The following is a 17,545-nucleotide window of genomic DNA, read 5'->3' on the forward strand; positions in this document are numbered from 1 at the left end:
GTTCTGAGGACAAATGTGAATGGTTGGTTGGATGAAAGCTCAATGGGCAGAGATTGCAAGAGGTGAGAGGCAAATAAAGAACAGCCTTTTAGGGAGGCAGGTTGGAGGTGGATGGAGGGCGTTAAACACGGGTTGTGACAGGCTAGGTTGCCAGTTCGAATCTGACATGTGCCTTTCAACCTTACCCAACATTCCTCACATTTCTAATCTACGTGACTAAGGGACTGAACAGCTTTAAATATGTGAAACAACCAGTGTGGTGGCCTCCCCCTGATGGCACTGTGAAATACAGTTGAAGTTGGAAGTTTGCATACTCTTAGGTTGGAGTCATTAAAACTCGTTTTTCAACCACTCCACAAATGTCTCGTTAACAAACTATAGTTTTGGCAAGTCGGTTAGGACATTACTTTGTGCAAGACACAAGTAATTTTTCCAACAATTGCTTACAGACAGATTTCACTTATAAATGCACTGTATCACAATTCCAGTGTGCCAGAGGTTTACATACACTAAGTTGACTGTGCCTTTAAACAGCTTGGAAAATTCCAGAAAATGATGTCATGGCTTTAGAAGCTTCTGATAGGCTAATTGACATCATTTGAGTCAATTGGAGGTGTACCTATTTCAAGGCCTACCTTCACACTCAGTGACTCTTTGCTTGACATCATGGGAAAATCAAAAGAAATCAACCAAGACCTCAGAAAAAAAATGTGTAAACCTCCACAAGTCTGGTTCATCCTTGGGAGCAATTTCCAAACACCTGAAGGTACCACGTTCATCTGTACAAACAATAGTACGCAAGTATAAACACCATGGGACCACGCAGCCGTCATACCGCTCAGAAAGGAGACGTGTTCTGTCTCCTAGAGATGAACGTACTTTGGTGCGAGAAGTGCAAATCAATCCCAGAACAAAAGCAAAGGACCTTGTGAAGATGCTGGAGGAAACAGGTGTTAACTCGAAATGACACAACGACAAGGTTCCAGTTTAACAAAGTTTACTATACTATATGAACACACTACAAGTAGCCATTACACTCAAGGCTAGGTCCATCAACGACAAGACTTCCTGCGCATGCGCACTCTTGACTGAGTGATAGCCCCGTAATAACAGAAATATAGGGATACTTAAAACATGAACTTAACAATCTCCCCCTTTTCTTTAAAGACAAATAAAACATCAACATAAATGTCCAAGTATTATTCAAGATCCCCATTACAAATGGGTTGTGTGACAGTTTTTATTTGTATTACTCAAGCTGCCACTTTCCATTACTAAAAGCCTGTAGGAGCACAAGACCGGATGCTCCTTTTTTAGTCAGACAGTCAGCAAGCTGTTCCTTTGTGGTCGACCACAGAATCCGCTGGATTCTCTGTGCTTGAATAAGTTCCTTGATGCTGCTAATCTCAAAGTCTTTTCTCTGTGACAGACTTGGTTGACTTCACAGCATCAACTAATGAGTAGTTGTCAGTGACACAAACTACAGGTAGGAAGTGCCATTTTGTCCCACCAGTGATAACCTAGCGAAGCATCACTGAAGACAACCAGTTTTCAAAGAGTCATCTTTTCCAACATGCTGAAACATTAAAGTCACTTGTTGTGATTTCAGTTTACGAACAACTTTGTTTGCCTCATGAATGGTTTGTACAGTGGCGTGTTTTGTGTTAGATGCCAAGTTGCAACCATCAAACCAGGTCTACTCTGTCTCGCAGCCCATAAAATTTGTCCTATCTTTGACCTCAATTGACCAGCTTCAATTCCACATAGAGGGGAATTCCTTTGTACGGCTCTTGAAGAATCCATGTGGATGGGTTGAAGATTCTTGATATAGCTCTCCTGTTGCATCAGTATTTTTCCATCAACTGTAATAAACTCTATGCCAACATAACAAAAATGATCATGCTCCTCACGGCCAACCTAGAAAACAGCTTTGAGGTGTGGAATCACAGTTGAAGCAAAGGTCTGTGAGCCACCCCAGATAAAGTCATCAACATGACAGGCAAGTACTCCAGTCACATTGCAGTCTTGATCAAGCCAATAGAAGACTGCAGGATCCACTTGTGACATTTTTCCACCTGTATTCAGCATTGTTGCCTTGACTTTGTTGTACCAGTAGAGTGATCCATCTGCCAGTCCATACACACACTTTTTTAGTTTCCACAGTGTTTCTTCGCTTTTAGCTTCGGGCGGAGGTCGGATGTGAATGTCCCTTGACAGCTCTGTTCCCTGCAAAATTCCAGATTTGATGTCTATGGAATTAAGTTTCAATTTTTTCTGGCAGATCACTGACATCAGCAATCTGAGTGACTCCGAGGCCCATGTCGGTGAGTCTTTTGGGAGTTCTTTAGCAGCCAGCTCCTCAAAACCTCTAGCCACTAGACGTGCTTTGGGCACTATTCCAGTTACGGATTCTTTAAGGGTACACACCCACCTTGTTGAGATGCACTTTTGGCCAATGTCTTTGACTTCCTCAAACACTCAATTTTTACTCCAATTACTGAGCTCATCTAGCTTAGCTGAGTCAAATGACACGTCCTTTGTTTCAAGTACATCATCATTTTGAATGTCATTCTGTTTTTCTCGATTTTCCATTGGTTCAATTCTGATATTATCTACAAGTGACCGGTCAGCTGACCCTGTTGTACCAGAAAGTGTAGCTGGTTCAGAGTACTGCAAGTTGTACCAGTTCTTGTGTTTTGCTTTTCCTGCTCGTCCAATGACGGTTGCTGTATGTGGAATACCACTTTCTCTGTCCATGTATTTAACAGTTTGTCCAGTTTTCAGATTGGAACAACCATGTTCTCTTAACACATGTGGCTGTTGTTGAATGTTTTCCTCATTTGAATGCTCAACAGTATTACCTGTGGCATGAAGGTCTCTGCTCCATTTCCTGTGTCAGTTTCAGTGTCCATATCATTGGATGCGACATCTGGTAGGTTTGTGTCTGTTACTGTGTCCTTTTTGTCATTTTCATTAGGAGACTGATTCTCAGAAACAGCCCCTCTATCTTGTTGATCATTTACTTTCCGCAATCTTGAGTGATGCACCCTGACAATCATGCCTCCGTGCCTCACAAATATCACCACACCATCTTGACCAATGACTACTCCCGGTCCTTTCCACTCTTGACAGTCAACTCGTTTGTAGTACACTTTGTTTCCAGTTTCGTACTTCTCATCATCATTATTCCCTGAACTGCTGAGTAACTTCTGAAGTCTGTCAACTGTATCATGTCCAAACTGTTTGTAAAGCTTGAACAATACTTTGTGTTTTTCTTTAGTGCTCATGTTCTCTGTGTCAGTCAGAATCTCATTTTTGCACAATAGTGGCCTGAGGTAGTAAGTTCAAGAGTCACTGGTTGTTTAAACATCACTGCCTTGTCATTTTTTATGTCTAGTACAGCCTCTGCCTTCTTGAGGGAAGCTTTGCTTAATAGTAAGGGGATATCTGTAGGGACCACCTCTGTTTCAATGTGACACTTAGTCTGACCAATTTTTGCTGGTATCTTAACTCTCTTGGTAGAATGGACAATTCTCCCATCTCCAAATTTGAAAGCTCTGTTGCACTTCTTTCATATTTAGTTCACTGACATAGCTATCAAGCCATTTTGCACCACACACTGTCCGTGTACATGCAGTATCAATCACAGCAGATCCTAAGGATTCAACTATAAAAATCTCAGTATCAGAAGCAGATTCATTTGAAAACAGTGTAATATTACACTGCTCTATCTCTGTGTTTACATTTTCCTCTGTTAGTTTAACTTGTTCATTTTTATGAGGACAGTCTTTAACCCAATGGTAAGTGCTTTGACAAATTGCACATTTCGATCTCCTTCCATATTTGTCCAGTGGATTTGTGCCGGGAAATGGCGCCCTCTTCTGGTTGTCTTGAGAACGTGACTTGTTGGCGCCTTTTCTGTGCTGCTCGGTGTAATATGCTGCGTCACTCACTTGCATTCCATCTGTTAATGGCGCGACAGACGTCTTTTCACCAAATATTCTTTTTAGTACCGACTTCATAGATGCAAAAGTCAGCACAGTACAAGCAGTCAAAGCCAACTGTTTCTCCCTACCATCTAGACAGGAGGTATCTAGCAACTTGAACGCATCTGGGAGAACCATGTGGTACTTGCGCATTCTATCGTACCTCTGTTCGAAATCAATGATGCAGTCCGTCATTGCAACCGAAATATCTCTCGTAACACTGTCAACGTTTGAATATGCCTCGAACACACGGTCTTTCTCTTCTTTAAGGAATACAGAATCCAGTGCTGTGATCAAAGTTCCCATATCGTCATCCTTGTTCAAATCCTCAACGGATATTTCCAGTGCTGTATCTCTCGCTCTTCCCTCGAGCGATAATACCACCGCAAGTGCTTGCTTTTTCACGTCCAGATTCCCAGTTCATTTTTCCAACTTTCGTACGACCTCGTCGAAGCGAGGTGGCACATTGTAGTTAACCATCCTCTGCTACCAATGTTAACTCGAAATGACACAACGACAAGGTTCCAGTTTAACAAAGTTTACTATACTATATGAACACACTACAAGTAGCCATTACACTCAAGGCTAGGTCCATCAACGACAAGACTTCCTGCGCATGCGCACTCTTGACTGAGTGATAGCCCCGTAATAACAGAAATATAGGGATACTTAAAACATTAACACAAGTATCTATATCCACAGTAAAACGAGTCCTATATCGACATAACCTGAAAGGCTGCTCAGCAAGTTAGAAGCCACTGCTCCAAAACTGCCATAAAAAAGCCAGACTACAGTTTGCAACTGCACATTGGGACAAAGATCATACTTTTTGGAGAAATGTTCTCTGGTCTGATGAAACAAAAATAGAACCGTTTGGCCATAATGCCCATCGTTATGTTTGGAGGAAAAAGGGGGAGGCTTGCAAGCCGAAGAACACCATTCCAAACGTGAAGCACGGGGTGGCAGCATCATGTTGTGGGGGTGCTTTGCTGCAGGAGGGACTTGTGCACTTCACAAAATAGATGGCATCATAATTATGTTGATATATTGAAGCAACATCTCAAGACATCAGTCAGGAAGTTAAAGCTTGGTCGCAAATGGGTCTTCCAAATGGACGATGACCCCAAGCATACTTCCAAAGTTGTGGCAAAATGGCTTAAGGACAACAAAGTCAATGTATTGGAGTGGACATCACAAAGCCCTGACCTCAATCCTATAGAAAATCTGTGGGCAGAACTGAAAAAGCGTGTGCGAGCAAGGAGGCCTACAAACCTGACTCAGTTACACCAGCTCTATCAGGAGGAATGGGCCAAAATTCACCCAACTTATTGTGGGAAGCTTGTGGAAGGCTACACGAAATGTTTGGCCCAAGTTAAACAATTTTAAGACAATGTTACCAAATACTAATTGAGTGTATGTAAACTTCTGACCCACTGGGAATGTGATGAAAGCAATAAAAGCTGAAAGAAATAATTCTCTACTATTACTCTGACATTTCACATTCTTAAAATAAAGTGGTGATCCTAACTGACCTAAGACAGAGAATTTTTACTAGGATTAAATGTCAGGAATTGTGGAAAAACTGAGTTTAAATGTGTTTGGCTAAGGTGTATGTAAACTTCTGACTTCAACTGTAGGTACAGGGATAGGTACCAGGTCACAGGTTCTAATCTTGTTGATGCCAGAGGTTTGAATCTGTGTGGTTTGTTTTCTAACCTTACCCCAACCACTATTCCTGAACTTAAACAATCACCTTTGTTTCTGCCCTCGACAGAACATCTAATAAGGAAAACCACATTTATAAATCCTGTGACTTTCACCACGTCAACGAGATTGTAATTTTTGCCTGAGAAATTGCCCTTTGACAAAATATTTAGTGGGATTCATATTCAAACTAGCTGAGTATTGAGTTTCAGAAGACATTCGCAAGCCCTATTTGATATAGTAAATACTGCATTTGGAGCAGCGGGTGCAAATAAGTTGTAAATGAATAGACAAATCACTGGTGTACAAAGTGTCACATTTTACATGATTGATTTGGTATGGCTAAATAACTTATGTTTTTACATTGACTACACATTACTACATTTTTAATAAATATGAATTATACAAAGATGATTAATCTAAAACTGCTGCTAAAAAATGAAGGCACTAAACTACAAGACGTAGTTTATACTTTCAACCAGACAATAGGCCATGTAAATGAATCTAAGGAAAGAGTCCTCAAATTTTGGCCCTTGTAAATTGTGTACACAAGTCTGGCCAAAAATATTTATCAGTCAAGTCACGATTATACAATCAATTGTCATGTGTCTCGATGGTTATTCCTTTAAAATCGATTGGTTACTGCATGTTTGTTTGATAAATAAAAAAGCGACGTTTAACATTTAGTGTTTCCCCACCACGTACACCATCCCAACTTTCTTAGCTTTAGGAAAAATCCCTACAACTGCATAAGTGGATTTGACTCAACTCAGCCTATGACACACTGGACCAAACCGTTCCACCTCTTTGCAGCTTCCTGTCCAAATGGAGTTTCCGACATGGAGTTTTTGCAGGGTGATAAGGCACTGTTGATCTCTGTAGACTGGAGAATACCATGGGACTGCAGTACCAGCCAACTCCGAGGAGCAATACTCCATGCTTTAAAACAATAGTCAAAGTCTCCTCCAGGCTGTTACAGGGCCGTCTCAAAGATGACCAAGTTGCCGTCCGCTCCGACCCCTCCATTGGTCGTACTGGGACGACTCCGGCTGTTGTATGCCTGAATCAAGACGAGACAACCGGTGTTAGTGTATGCCAACCCGAAAAGCCAGAGGTATGTGGTGGACGCACAAGAACACAACTCCCACACATCTGTGTGGTAGCATGTCACTTTGAACAGAGTGGGAGAGTAAAGTGGACATGCTCTGTTGAGTCAGTGTGCTACTTACCTGTTTAGCTGACTGCAGGAGGGCAACGGCCTCTTGCCTGCCTGTCTGCTGGACCATCTTGAAGAAGATACCGTCGTGGTTCTGAAGTAGGGTGTAGGGCTCGTCGTATGCATGGATCTGACCCGCGTCTAGAACCTGGGAACAGAATGAAGTCATAGTAAGTAATCTATGGTCTATCATTAGGGATACAAAAAGGACCTGACAAGCCCTTGGACACACGTTCAAAAGTTTGGGGTCACTTAGAGATGTTCTTGAAAGAAAAGCAAAAAAATGTTGGTCCATTAAAATATCAAATTGATCAGAAATACAGTGTAGACATTGTTAATGACTATTGTAGCTGGAAACGGCAGATTTTTTATGGAATATCTACATAGGTGTACAGAGTCCCATTATCAGCAAACATCACTCCTGTGTTGTGTTAGCTAATCCAAGTTTATCATTTCAAAAGGCTAGTTTATCATTAGAAAACCCTTTTGCAATTATGTTAACACATCTGAAAACTGTTGTGCTGATTTTAAAGAAGCAATAAAACTGGCCTTTAGACTAGTTGAGTATCTGGATCATCAGCAGTTGTGGGCTCGATTAGGCTTAAAATAGCCAGAAACAAAGTACTTTCTTCTGAAACTTGTCAGTCTATTCTTGTTCTGAGAAATGAAGGCTATTCCATGCGAGAAATTGCCAAGAAACTGAAGATCTCAGCGCAAACTGGGTCTAACCAGAATAGAAAGAGTGGGAGGCCCTGATGAACATTTGAGCAAGAAGATAAGTACATTAGAGTATCTAGTTTGAGAAACATCTTAATCTTTTCTTTTTATTGGCCAGTCTGAGATGGGGCTTTTTCTTTGCATCTCTGCCTAGAAGGCCAGCATCCCGGAGTCGCCTCTTCACGTTGAGACTGGTGTTTTGCGGGTACTATTTAATGAAGCTGCCAGTTGAGGACTTGTGACGCGTCGGTTTCTCAAACTAGACACTAATGTACTTGTCCTCTTGCTCAGTTGTGCACCGGGGCCTCCCACTATTCTGGTTAGAGCCAGTTTGCACTATTCTGTGAAGGGAGTAGTACACAGCTTTGTATGAGATCTTCAGTTTCTTGGCAATTTCTCGCATGGAATAACCTATCAACTTTCTCAGAACAAGAATAGACTGACGAGTTTCAGAAGAAAGTACTTTTGTTTCTGACCATTTTGAGCCTGTAATCAAATGCTGATGCTCCAGATACTCAACTAGTCTAAAGAAGGCCAGTTTTATTGCTTCTTTAAATCAGGACAACAGTTTTCAGCTGTCCTAACAATTGCAAAAGGGTTTTCTAATGATCAATTAACCATTTAAAATGATAAACTTGGATTAGCTAACACAGCGTGCCATTGGAACACAGGAGTGATGGTTGATGTTGGGTGATCATTGTGTAACTGGAGAGCTCTCACCAGAATGCGGTCGCTGTCTATGATGGTGTTGAGGCGGTGGGCGATGGTGAGAACGGTGCACTCCCTGAACTTGTCTCGTATCGTCTTCTGGATCAACTCGTCTGTTCTACAGAGCCAGGACACAGACAACACACTCAGCTGGGAGGAAGAAAAACACACACACTTTCCTCTACTACTAGATGCCTCCCAGTCTTATGTTGCATTCATAACCAAGTGGGAAGCTGGTAATTACCAGTTGGATGCTTTCACCTAATTGAGAAAAGACGAGTGGCTAATTGACAACAGGCTGCATCAAACTAAAAGTACAGCTATCATGCCTGTGAACAAGTGTTCGAAAACCATATTGCTTTATTATTTTTTTAAAGTATGATTTTACTGTTTTCATTTAACTGTCAAAAATGTTATCAAGAATTTCCTTAGTAGGTGAGGTCAGCATGTGAGAAAAGTCAGAACTCAGGGATGATAGACGAGTTTCCCCACTAGTAATTACTAGTTGGAGGGGCCTTCAAGTGGATTTTCCCAGTCATAAGTGGTAAATACCCCCTTCCCACTTGGTTATGAATGGAGCATATTAGCTGCCTCTGCTGCTCAGCTCTAAAGGACAGACAGGAGGTCCTCCATGGCAACACGTGTGTATGAGAGAGGCAGCTCTGTACCTGGGGTCCACGTTGGCTGTGGCCTCGTCGATGATGAGGATGCGGTTCTTCCTCAGGATGGCTCGGGCCAGACAGACCAGCTGCCTCTGACCCACACTGAAGTTGGAGCCCGACTCGGCCAGAACCGTCTCCATCTTATTGGGCAGCTCCTCCACCACAGACTTCAGCTGGACCTGGAGAGGAAACAGTTACTGGAGTAAGACCCTGATCAATGCCACCAAAAACACACAACCTGTATGTCCCGTTACTGTATCAATAGGAGTCTGAGGAGCAGTACCTCTTGGAGAGCGTTCCACAGGTCTTCGTCTGTGTGCTGGCTAAAAGGGTCCAGGTTCTTCCTCATGGTGCCGGTGAAAAGTACCGGGTCCTGCAGAAACAGAAAAATTGAATAAGCTCTAACAGAGCCATATCTGAACTAGGAGCCTTTCCTTTTACTACATTCAGAAGGACTAAGGGACAGAGCAGCCACAGAAGACCCACCAACAGTAGCTACCTGAGGTATGATGGACATCTTCTGGCGCAGGTCATGAAGGCCGATCTCGGAGGTCAGAACTCCGTCAATGTAGATCCTGCCCTCTGGCTCTGCCAGGCGGAAGAGCGCCGATACCAGGGAGCTTTTCCCCGCACCTGTCCTGCCCACGATGCCAACCTTCTCTTTGGGCCTGAACATGGCCTTCATGTCCTTCAGGACCACAGGTCCGTCTGAGCTGTAGGAGAAGCTGACCCGGTCAAAGGTGATGAGGCCTTGGCTCGGCCACTCAGGAGGAGGACGCTTCTGGGTTTCCCAGGGTGCTTCACTCTCCAGCTCTGTGTACTCCACCACCCTCTCCACTGACGTCATCTGAGGACAGTGAATTAACCATGTTAGTCAAACAAACATGGCTTTTGTACTAGCATGGCGTCTCTAAGCAGCCCAGTACGAGCTCACTACCATCCAGGAAGGCAGGCCCAGATTCCAGCAACCCAAGCCATAGACTGTCCTCTCTGCTTCCGCACAGTAAGTGGTACCAGTGCATCAAGTCTGACACCAACAGGCTCCTGAACAGCTTCTATCCCCAAGCCATAAGACTGCTAAATAGCTAACAAAATGGCTACACAAATTATCAGAGTTGACCCTTGTATTTAATTATGTCTCTATGCTCACTCACAGGACTCTACACACTGAATAATTTCATTAGGACACACACACACACACATCATATTAGCTGCTGCTCCTCTGTTTATCATACATCCTGATGCATAGTTAACCCACCCCTATCACTCCAGTATCCCTGCACATTGTAAATATGGTACTGGAACTGACTGACCCCAAATATAGCTTACTCACTTCACATGCTCTTCTTATTTCTATTTCTCATGTGATTTTGTTCTGTTATTTTTAGTGCTGCATTGTTGGGTTTAGAGCTGGCAAGAAAAGGCATTTCACTGTACTTGTGCAGTACATTTAAACTTGAAACTAAAAGCACTATAGAGAGCTGCATTAAGAAGCTTCAGAAAACCCTCAGGCTGGATTCCTGAAAGATGTTATGGACGAACATTCCATCCTGGCATGAAAACCAGCATGAGCAAGATGAAAGGCCAAATAGACCAGGAGGCAGTTTCAGAGTGACCACTAATAGTTCTGAGAACTGGGTTACACATCTCAATCAACATTTCCAGACTAAGTTGTCTGGTGGGTTTGTAAAGCATGTAGCATCTCTGAAGGGATTGATTGTAATTACAGGTGTTCCTCTACATATCTGGTTGTCTCACCATGTTCTCCACCTCAGCACTCTGCCGTACCCCCCACTGGAACATCCCCATGAGAGTCACAGCGTAGGACAACGCCAGGCCTACAGATCCAGCCTCCACCTCTAACAAGGCCAGAGGAGAAACAAACAGGACACTGGTTAGACCCAATGCTCAATCAATCATTGCTATTCTAGATCTGGTCTGTTTTCATAACCTCCTTCAGCCCAAGTGTACAGTCTTGACCAAAAGTTTTGAAAATGACAAATATAAATTTTCACAAAGTCTTCTGCCTCAGTTTGCGTGATGGCAATTTGCATATACTCCAGAATGTTATGAAGAGTGATCAGATGAATTGCAAAGTCCCTCTTTGCCATGCAAATTAACTGAATCCCTCCCCAAAATTCCACTGCATTTCAGCCCTGCCACAAAAGGACCAGCTGACATGTCAGTGATTCTCTCATTAACACAGGTGTGAGTGTTGACGAGGACAAGGCTTGAGATCACTCTGTCATGCTGATTGAGTTCGAATAACAGACAGGAAGCTTCAAAAGGAGGGTGGTGCTTGGAATCATTGTTCTTCCTCTGTCAACCATGGTTACCTGCAAGGAAACACGTGCCGTCATCATTGCTTTGCACAAAAAGGGCTTCACAGGCAAGGATATTGCAGCAAATAAGATTGCACCTAAATCAACCATTTATCTGATCATCAAGATCTTCAAGGAGAGCGGTTCAATTGTTGTGCAGAAGGCTTCAGGGCACCCAAGAAAGTCCAGCTGGCGCCAGGACCGCCTCCTAAAGTTGATTCAGCTGTGGGATCGGGGTACCACCAGTACAGAGCTTGCTCAGGAATGGCAGCAGGCAGGTGAGAGTGCATCTGCACGCACAGTGAGGCAAAGACTTTTGGAGGATGGCCTGGTGTCAAGAAGGGCAGCAAAGAAGCCACTTCTCTCCAGGAAAAACATCAGGGAGAGACTGATATTCTGCAAAAGGTACAGGGATTGGACTGCTGAGGACTGGGGTAGTCATTTTCTCTGATGAATCCCCTTTCCGATTGTTTGGGGCATCCGGAAAAAAGCTTTCCGGAGAAGACAAGGTGAGCACTACCATCAGTCCTGTGTCATGCCAACAGTAAAGCATCCTGAGACCATTCATGTGTGGGGTTGCTTCTCAGCCAAGGGAGTGGGCTCACTCACAATTTTGCCAAAGAACACAGCCATGAATAAAGAATGGTACCAACACATCCTCCGAGAGCAACTTCTCCCAACCATCCAGGAACAGTTTGGTGACGAACAATGCCTTTTCCAGCATTATGGAGCACCTTGCCATAAGGCAAAAGTGATAACTAAGTGACTCGGGGAACAAAATATCGATATTTTGGGTCCATGGCCAGGAAACTCCCCAGACCTTAATCCCATTTAGAACTTGTGGTCAATCCTCAAGAGGCAGGTGGACAAACAAAAACTCACAAACTCCAAGCATTGATTATGCAAGAATGGGCTGCCATCAGTCAGGATGTGGCCCAGAAGTTAATGGACAGCATGCCAGTGCGGATTGCAGAGGTCTTGAAAAAGAAGGGTCAACACTGCAAATATTGACTCTTTGCATCAACTTCATGTAATTGTCAATAAAAGCCTTTAACACTTAAGTATTCCATAGTAACATCTGACAAAAATATCTAAAGACACTGAAGCAGCAAACTTTGTGGAAACTAATATTTGTGTCATTCTCAAAACTTATGGCCACGACTGTACTCTGTAATTGTGTTGGCTCTGTGTGCCGTTGTCCCTTACGGTCTCGGAGCAGAAGGCAGCCGAAGGCGGTGATGGTGACGAAGATGGCACACATGCCATCCAGGCGGATGGCGAACCAGCGAGAGGTGACCAGGAACAGGAACCAGGATTCTGAGAGACACTGATTCAGTTATATTCCTATAGAATGGACCGCACAGAGTGGAGACTGGGTAGAATGTACACATGTTATTAAATATCATTCTCCATCAATGTACTTAGACCCATTGGAGACAAACAAAGCGGAAGTAAGGCAGCATTGAAAGGACAATCACCTGAGTGCAGATCCTGATAAGCGTCAAAGGTATTTTGGAATCGCTCCTCGGCTCTGAAGGCTCGAATCGTCCACAGACCTTGGAGGGACGAGGACAGGTGGGAAAAGACTGGACTCCGAGCTGCAGAGAGACACATGGTTACTGATTACTGTCCATGTGCACGCACACTATTAAGCAAAAAAGGCCACTGGCACTCACTGGTGGATTCCAGGCGCTTGACATCTCGTGACGTCTGCAGGAAGTAGCGTCTCAGGAACAGGAAGACGATGATAAGAGGAGCCAATGGGATGAGGATCCAGGGGATGACGGAGGCCGCTACAGCAACCACACCGATGATCTGCAGGAATATCTACTCAGGAAAACAGGCCCAAAGGGAACAGGTTAACTGGTGATCGAATAGTAAATACCTTGTGAAGATGACCGGCCAAAATGTGTCGTGGCTCACCTGAATGAAGTCCACAAAGGTCCAAGGTAAGGCCGCGTCCAGTTGGCCAATGTCCTTAGAGAAGCGGTTGAGGACTCTTCCTGGGACACAGAAGACAAGACCAGGAATTTAAAGACTTTTCTTTGTCTACAGATATTAATGTTTGACCTTAAGCAAACAATGTAGCGTCTCTCAACACAGAAAATCGTTCTAGTTTGCGCATTGGCTTATGGCTCACCAATTGGGTTAATGTCAAAGAAGCGTACAGGTGTCCGGAGGATAGAGTTGAACATGCGGTTGTGCAGAGACTGAGCAGCTTTTACCAGCACATTGAACATCACCAGACTCCTGGCAAAGCCAAAGATGAGAGTTGCTCCAGTCAAACCTGAAAACACAGATTTTCCATTTTAGGACGTTACATTTTGAAAACAGACACACAAAGGGTATGGAGGAAGAAAGAGCCTGCATGACACTATTCTAGGAGTAGCAAAACAACTCCCCGAGTAGGGTTTCCACTGTGTCTCACCTGCGTAAATGCCGAGGTAAAAATCCAGGTTCAGCTGTTCAGTGACGTTGACACCATGTTGGATGGTCACAGTGCCGTTAACGTTGAGCTTCTCCTGCTCTCCTGCCCTGTCAATCACAAAGGAGACAGAGCTAAAGCAGAGAGCCAGTCCCAACACAGCATGTTAAAAGGGTAACATGACAGTTGCATGACTGGAAATGAACAGTGAAATTAAAACGTCTTACCAATAGGCCAACCACCAGTCCTGCAGAATATATGCTGCCTGCACACAAAAACATATGTTAGTAGACCTATATCATTTAATGAAGTCATCAGATTGAGTTTCTTCCACACTACTAGCGCTGCGTTTGACCATGTAGTTGTACTGGGGTTATGTCATTACCTGAGCTAGGAACTGGAGTAATACAACTCCTATCAACACCAGGATGTTGGCTCCTGCCTTCAGGTACTTGACATAGAGGCCGACGCCGATGCTCCCCTCCGAGCGGATCTCCTCGACTACTGTCTGGACAGGCTCTGCCTGCAGTTACACACAAACACCATATGATTTATTGGGGGTTATTCATTAAAGCCACTGCAAATAAAATAACATTACGTTGCACAGAAATCATGTTAAGTGAGTCATTCTGTGCACTCTGTGTAGGAGAAACTCTGTAGAGGTTCAAGCACGAGGGAAGTTGAGAACTTACACAACCCCTGTGTTAAGGAATCTGAGCATGTCAACAAGATACAAATTCACTTGTTTTTTTTTTAAAGGAAAGTACAACATGTACTTTGCTGTGGCTTGCATAGCTTCTACTAAAATTAGAAGGCAACAGTAAACACTGTCCCCCACGAATGATGCAGTGCCCCCCCCCCCCCCCCCATCTTGGGCCAAATAAGTTTAATTGTGTAAATGCCGGATTTCTATGGCAAGACATCATTCACCTAAGTCTCAAAATCGGGTCAGTGCTGTCTGAGATATGACGTGTGACGGACTTTGCTGTCTGGCAAACTTCTACTAAAGTTTGTACGCACTGCCTTGTGGACAAAAAGAGCAAGCACAGGTAACTTTTTCTTCACTCACTGCTTTGCTACAAAATATCAGGGGCAGAGTGAAAATGCTCCTAGTGACTGTATCTAAGGACTGGACCGGAAGTGGGCGGGACCCACCAGAAGCTGTTCAGTTCCATCTTTAACAGGGCGTATGGAGGAGGTATGGGAGACCTCTACATTCTGCGAGAGGGTGCGTCTGCATGGCGAGCGGCTTTCAGTCTCCGCCCCTGGGGCTTGTGGCCCCTCCTCTTCCCTCTTCAGGAGGGAGGTGAAGTCGACCCCAGAGCGCTGGAGTTCGCTGTACGTCCCCCTTGCCACCATGTGACCCTGAAACAGACACACGAAAGTCACACCCCACAACATCTGGAGTTTGTATGTAATGTATAAGTCTGTCTGCATTTATATAGGTGTTCCTACGTGTTTACACCAACTTTGTTTACAGTGTAACCCATGGTAACACGTAACCACCCCCGCTTGCAGTGCAGGTCCTACATTAACTTAAGCACAAGGTAGTGCATATGTGCTCCTATGTAGTCTTAAAGTGTGTGTGGAATGTTGAACACACCTCCTTGAGGACGAGGATCTGGTTGGCTGCTTGGAGGTACTGCAACTGGTGGGTGACCAGGATGCGGGGCTTATTCTTCAGAATACCACAGATACACCTGGACACACATGGAAATAGACACGAGACAGACCCATGGAGACAGAGGATCAGTCTGAGATGACAGCAAACCTGCCAACTCTGTCCAACTTTTTAGAGTACCAGATGCGTGTCGGCAAATTGGAGATTGGCCCTGTTTGAGAGGTGACAATCACTAGGGCCAGCTCACAAGTATTGGCTTTTTAGACATGGTTCCTAAACAACAATAAAAGCTAAATCATTTTGAAAAAATGTAAAATATGATCGCATCGACACGGATCAAACTGGCTACACAAAGCTTAAGTAGGCTACCACAAAGGGAACCTGAACGCTGTTCTCTAGAAGAGTCCGCTGTTTCAGCCTGGGTAAAGGTGCCCATTGTATTTCTTGGCAGCGCATACATCATTTCAGATTTTCAAAATTGATAAAATCTCAAATCTAGTGCAAAGGCATTTTAGAAGCATTTCCTCTATAGCTAATACCAGACACTCACTCATTCTTCATCGCGCAGTCTTCTAAACTCCCGACTCCATTTAATGCCAAGATGTTTATCTTGATTTTTGATCATTACAGTCTATCAGGTTGTGTGATCCTCGTAATGTTACGTGGTGGAAAATGTTAAGTTCATGTTTTAAGTATCCCTATATTTCTGTTATTACGGGGCTATCACTCAGTCAAGAGTGCGCATGCGCAGGAAGTTAATTCGTTGTTGGACCTAGCCTGGAGTGTAATGGCTACCTTGTAGTGTGTTCATATAGTAGAGTAAACTTTGTTAAACTGGAACCTTGTCCTTGTGTCATTTCGGATTAACATTGGTAGCAGAGAATGTCTTCTAACTACAACGTGCCACCTCGCTTCGACGAGAAGAGGTCGTACGAAAGTTGGAAAAATGAACTGGGAATCTGGACACGCGTTAATAATCTGGACGCGAAAAAGCAAGCACTTGCGGTGGTATGATCGCTCGAGGGAAGAGCGAGAGATACAGCACTGGAAATATCCGTTGAGGATTTGAACAAGGATGACGGTATGGGAACTTTGATCACAGCACTGGATTCTGTATTTCTTAAAGAAGAGAAAGACCGTGCCTACGAGGCATATTCAAACTTTGACAGTGTTACGAGAGATATTTCGGTTGCAATGGCGGACTACATCATTGATTTCGAACAGAGGTACAATAGAATGCGCAAGTACGACATGGTTCTCCCAGATGCAGTGTTAGCTTTCAAGTTGCTAGATACTGCCTGTCTAGATGGTAGGGAGAAACAGTTGGCTTTGACTGCTTGTACTGTGCTGACTTTTGCATCTATGAAGTCGGCACTAAAAAGAATATTTGGTGAGAAGACGTCTGTCGCGCCAATAACAGATGGAATGCAAGTGAGTGACGCAGAATATTACACCGAGCAGCACAGAAAAGGGGCCAACAAGTCACGTTCTCAAGACAACCAGAAGAGGGCGCCATTTCCCGGCACTAATCCACTGGACACATATGGAAGGAGATCAAAATGTGCAATTTGTCAAAGCACTTACCATTGGGTTAAAGACTGTCCTCATAAAAATGAACAAGTTAAACTAACAGAGGAAATTGTAAACACAGAGATAGAGCAGTGTAACATTACACTGTTTTCAAATGAATCTGATACTGAGATTTTTATAGTTGAATCCTTAGGATCTGCTGTGATTGATACTGCATGTACACGGACAGTGTGTGGCGCAAAATGGCTTGATAGCTATGTCAGTGAACTAAATATGAAAGAAGTACAAAATATGATTGACACACCAAGCAAAAGAGCTTTCAAATTTGGAGATGGGAGAATTGTCCATTCTATCAAGAGAGTTAAGATACCAGCAAAAATTGGTCAGACTAAGTGTCACATTGAAACAGAGGTGGTCCCTACAGATATCCCCTTACTATTAAGCAAAGCTTCCCTCAAGAAGGCAGAGGCTGTACTAGACATAAAAAATGACAAGGCAGTGATGTTTAAACAACCAGGGACTCTTGAACTTACTACCTCAGGCCACTATTGTGTAAACATTTTAGACAAAGACATCTCACAGAGTCCATGCAAAAATGAGATTCTGACAGACACAGAGCACATGGAGATTCTGACAGTCACAGAGAACATGAGCA

The 17,545-nt window shown here is 43.7% G+C and overlaps 1 protein-coding gene across 3 annotated transcripts in view; it reads right to left on the bottom strand.

Annotated features, from left to right (window-relative positions):
• Nucleotides 1-980: 980 nt before the first annotated feature.
• The window catches only part of LOC139566438 (ATP-binding cassette sub-family C member 4-like), a 33,237-nt gene continuing 16,672 nt past the window's right edge, over nt 981-17,545 (bottom strand). For 2 of the 3 annotated variants that reach the window (XM_071387607.1, XM_071387608.1), the window contains 17 exons: nt 15,343-15,439; nt 14,895-15,104; nt 14,125-14,262; nt 13,967-14,004; nt 13,743-13,849; nt 13,455-13,601; nt 13,238-13,317; nt 12,991-13,141; nt 12,793-12,912; nt 12,521-12,631; nt 10,752-10,852; nt 9,493-9,840; nt 9,277-9,366; nt 9,000-9,172; nt 8,344-8,449; nt 6,920-7,054; nt 981-6,750 (listed from right to left, as the gene is read on the bottom strand). In XM_071387607.1, coding sequence (XP_071243708.1) covers nt 6,664-6,750; nt 6,920-7,054; nt 8,344-8,449; nt 9,000-9,172; nt 9,277-9,366; nt 9,493-9,840; nt 10,752-10,852; nt 12,521-12,631; nt 12,793-12,912; nt 12,991-13,141; nt 13,238-13,317; nt 13,455-13,601; nt 13,743-13,849; nt 13,967-14,004; nt 14,125-14,262; nt 14,895-15,104; nt 15,343-15,439 — 2,239 coding nt within the window. In that variant the 3' untranslated portion in view covers nt 981-6,663. Of the gene's footprint in view, nt 6,751-6,919; nt 7,055-8,343; nt 8,450-8,999; nt 9,173-9,276; nt 9,367-9,492; nt 9,841-10,751; nt 10,853-12,520; nt 12,659-12,792; nt 12,913-12,990; nt 13,142-13,237; nt 13,318-13,454; nt 13,602-13,742; nt 13,850-13,966; nt 14,005-14,124; nt 14,263-14,894; nt 15,105-15,342; nt 15,440-17,545 lie in introns of those variants that run through there. The other variant, XM_071387609.1, reaches the window with a different exon arrangement.

Source organism: Salvelinus alpinus, chromosome 38, assembly GCF_045679555.1.
Source record: "Salvelinus alpinus chromosome 38, SLU_Salpinus.1, whole genome shotgun sequence".
NCBI lineage: Eukaryota > Metazoa > Chordata > Actinopteri > Salmoniformes > Salmonidae > Salvelinus > Salvelinus alpinus.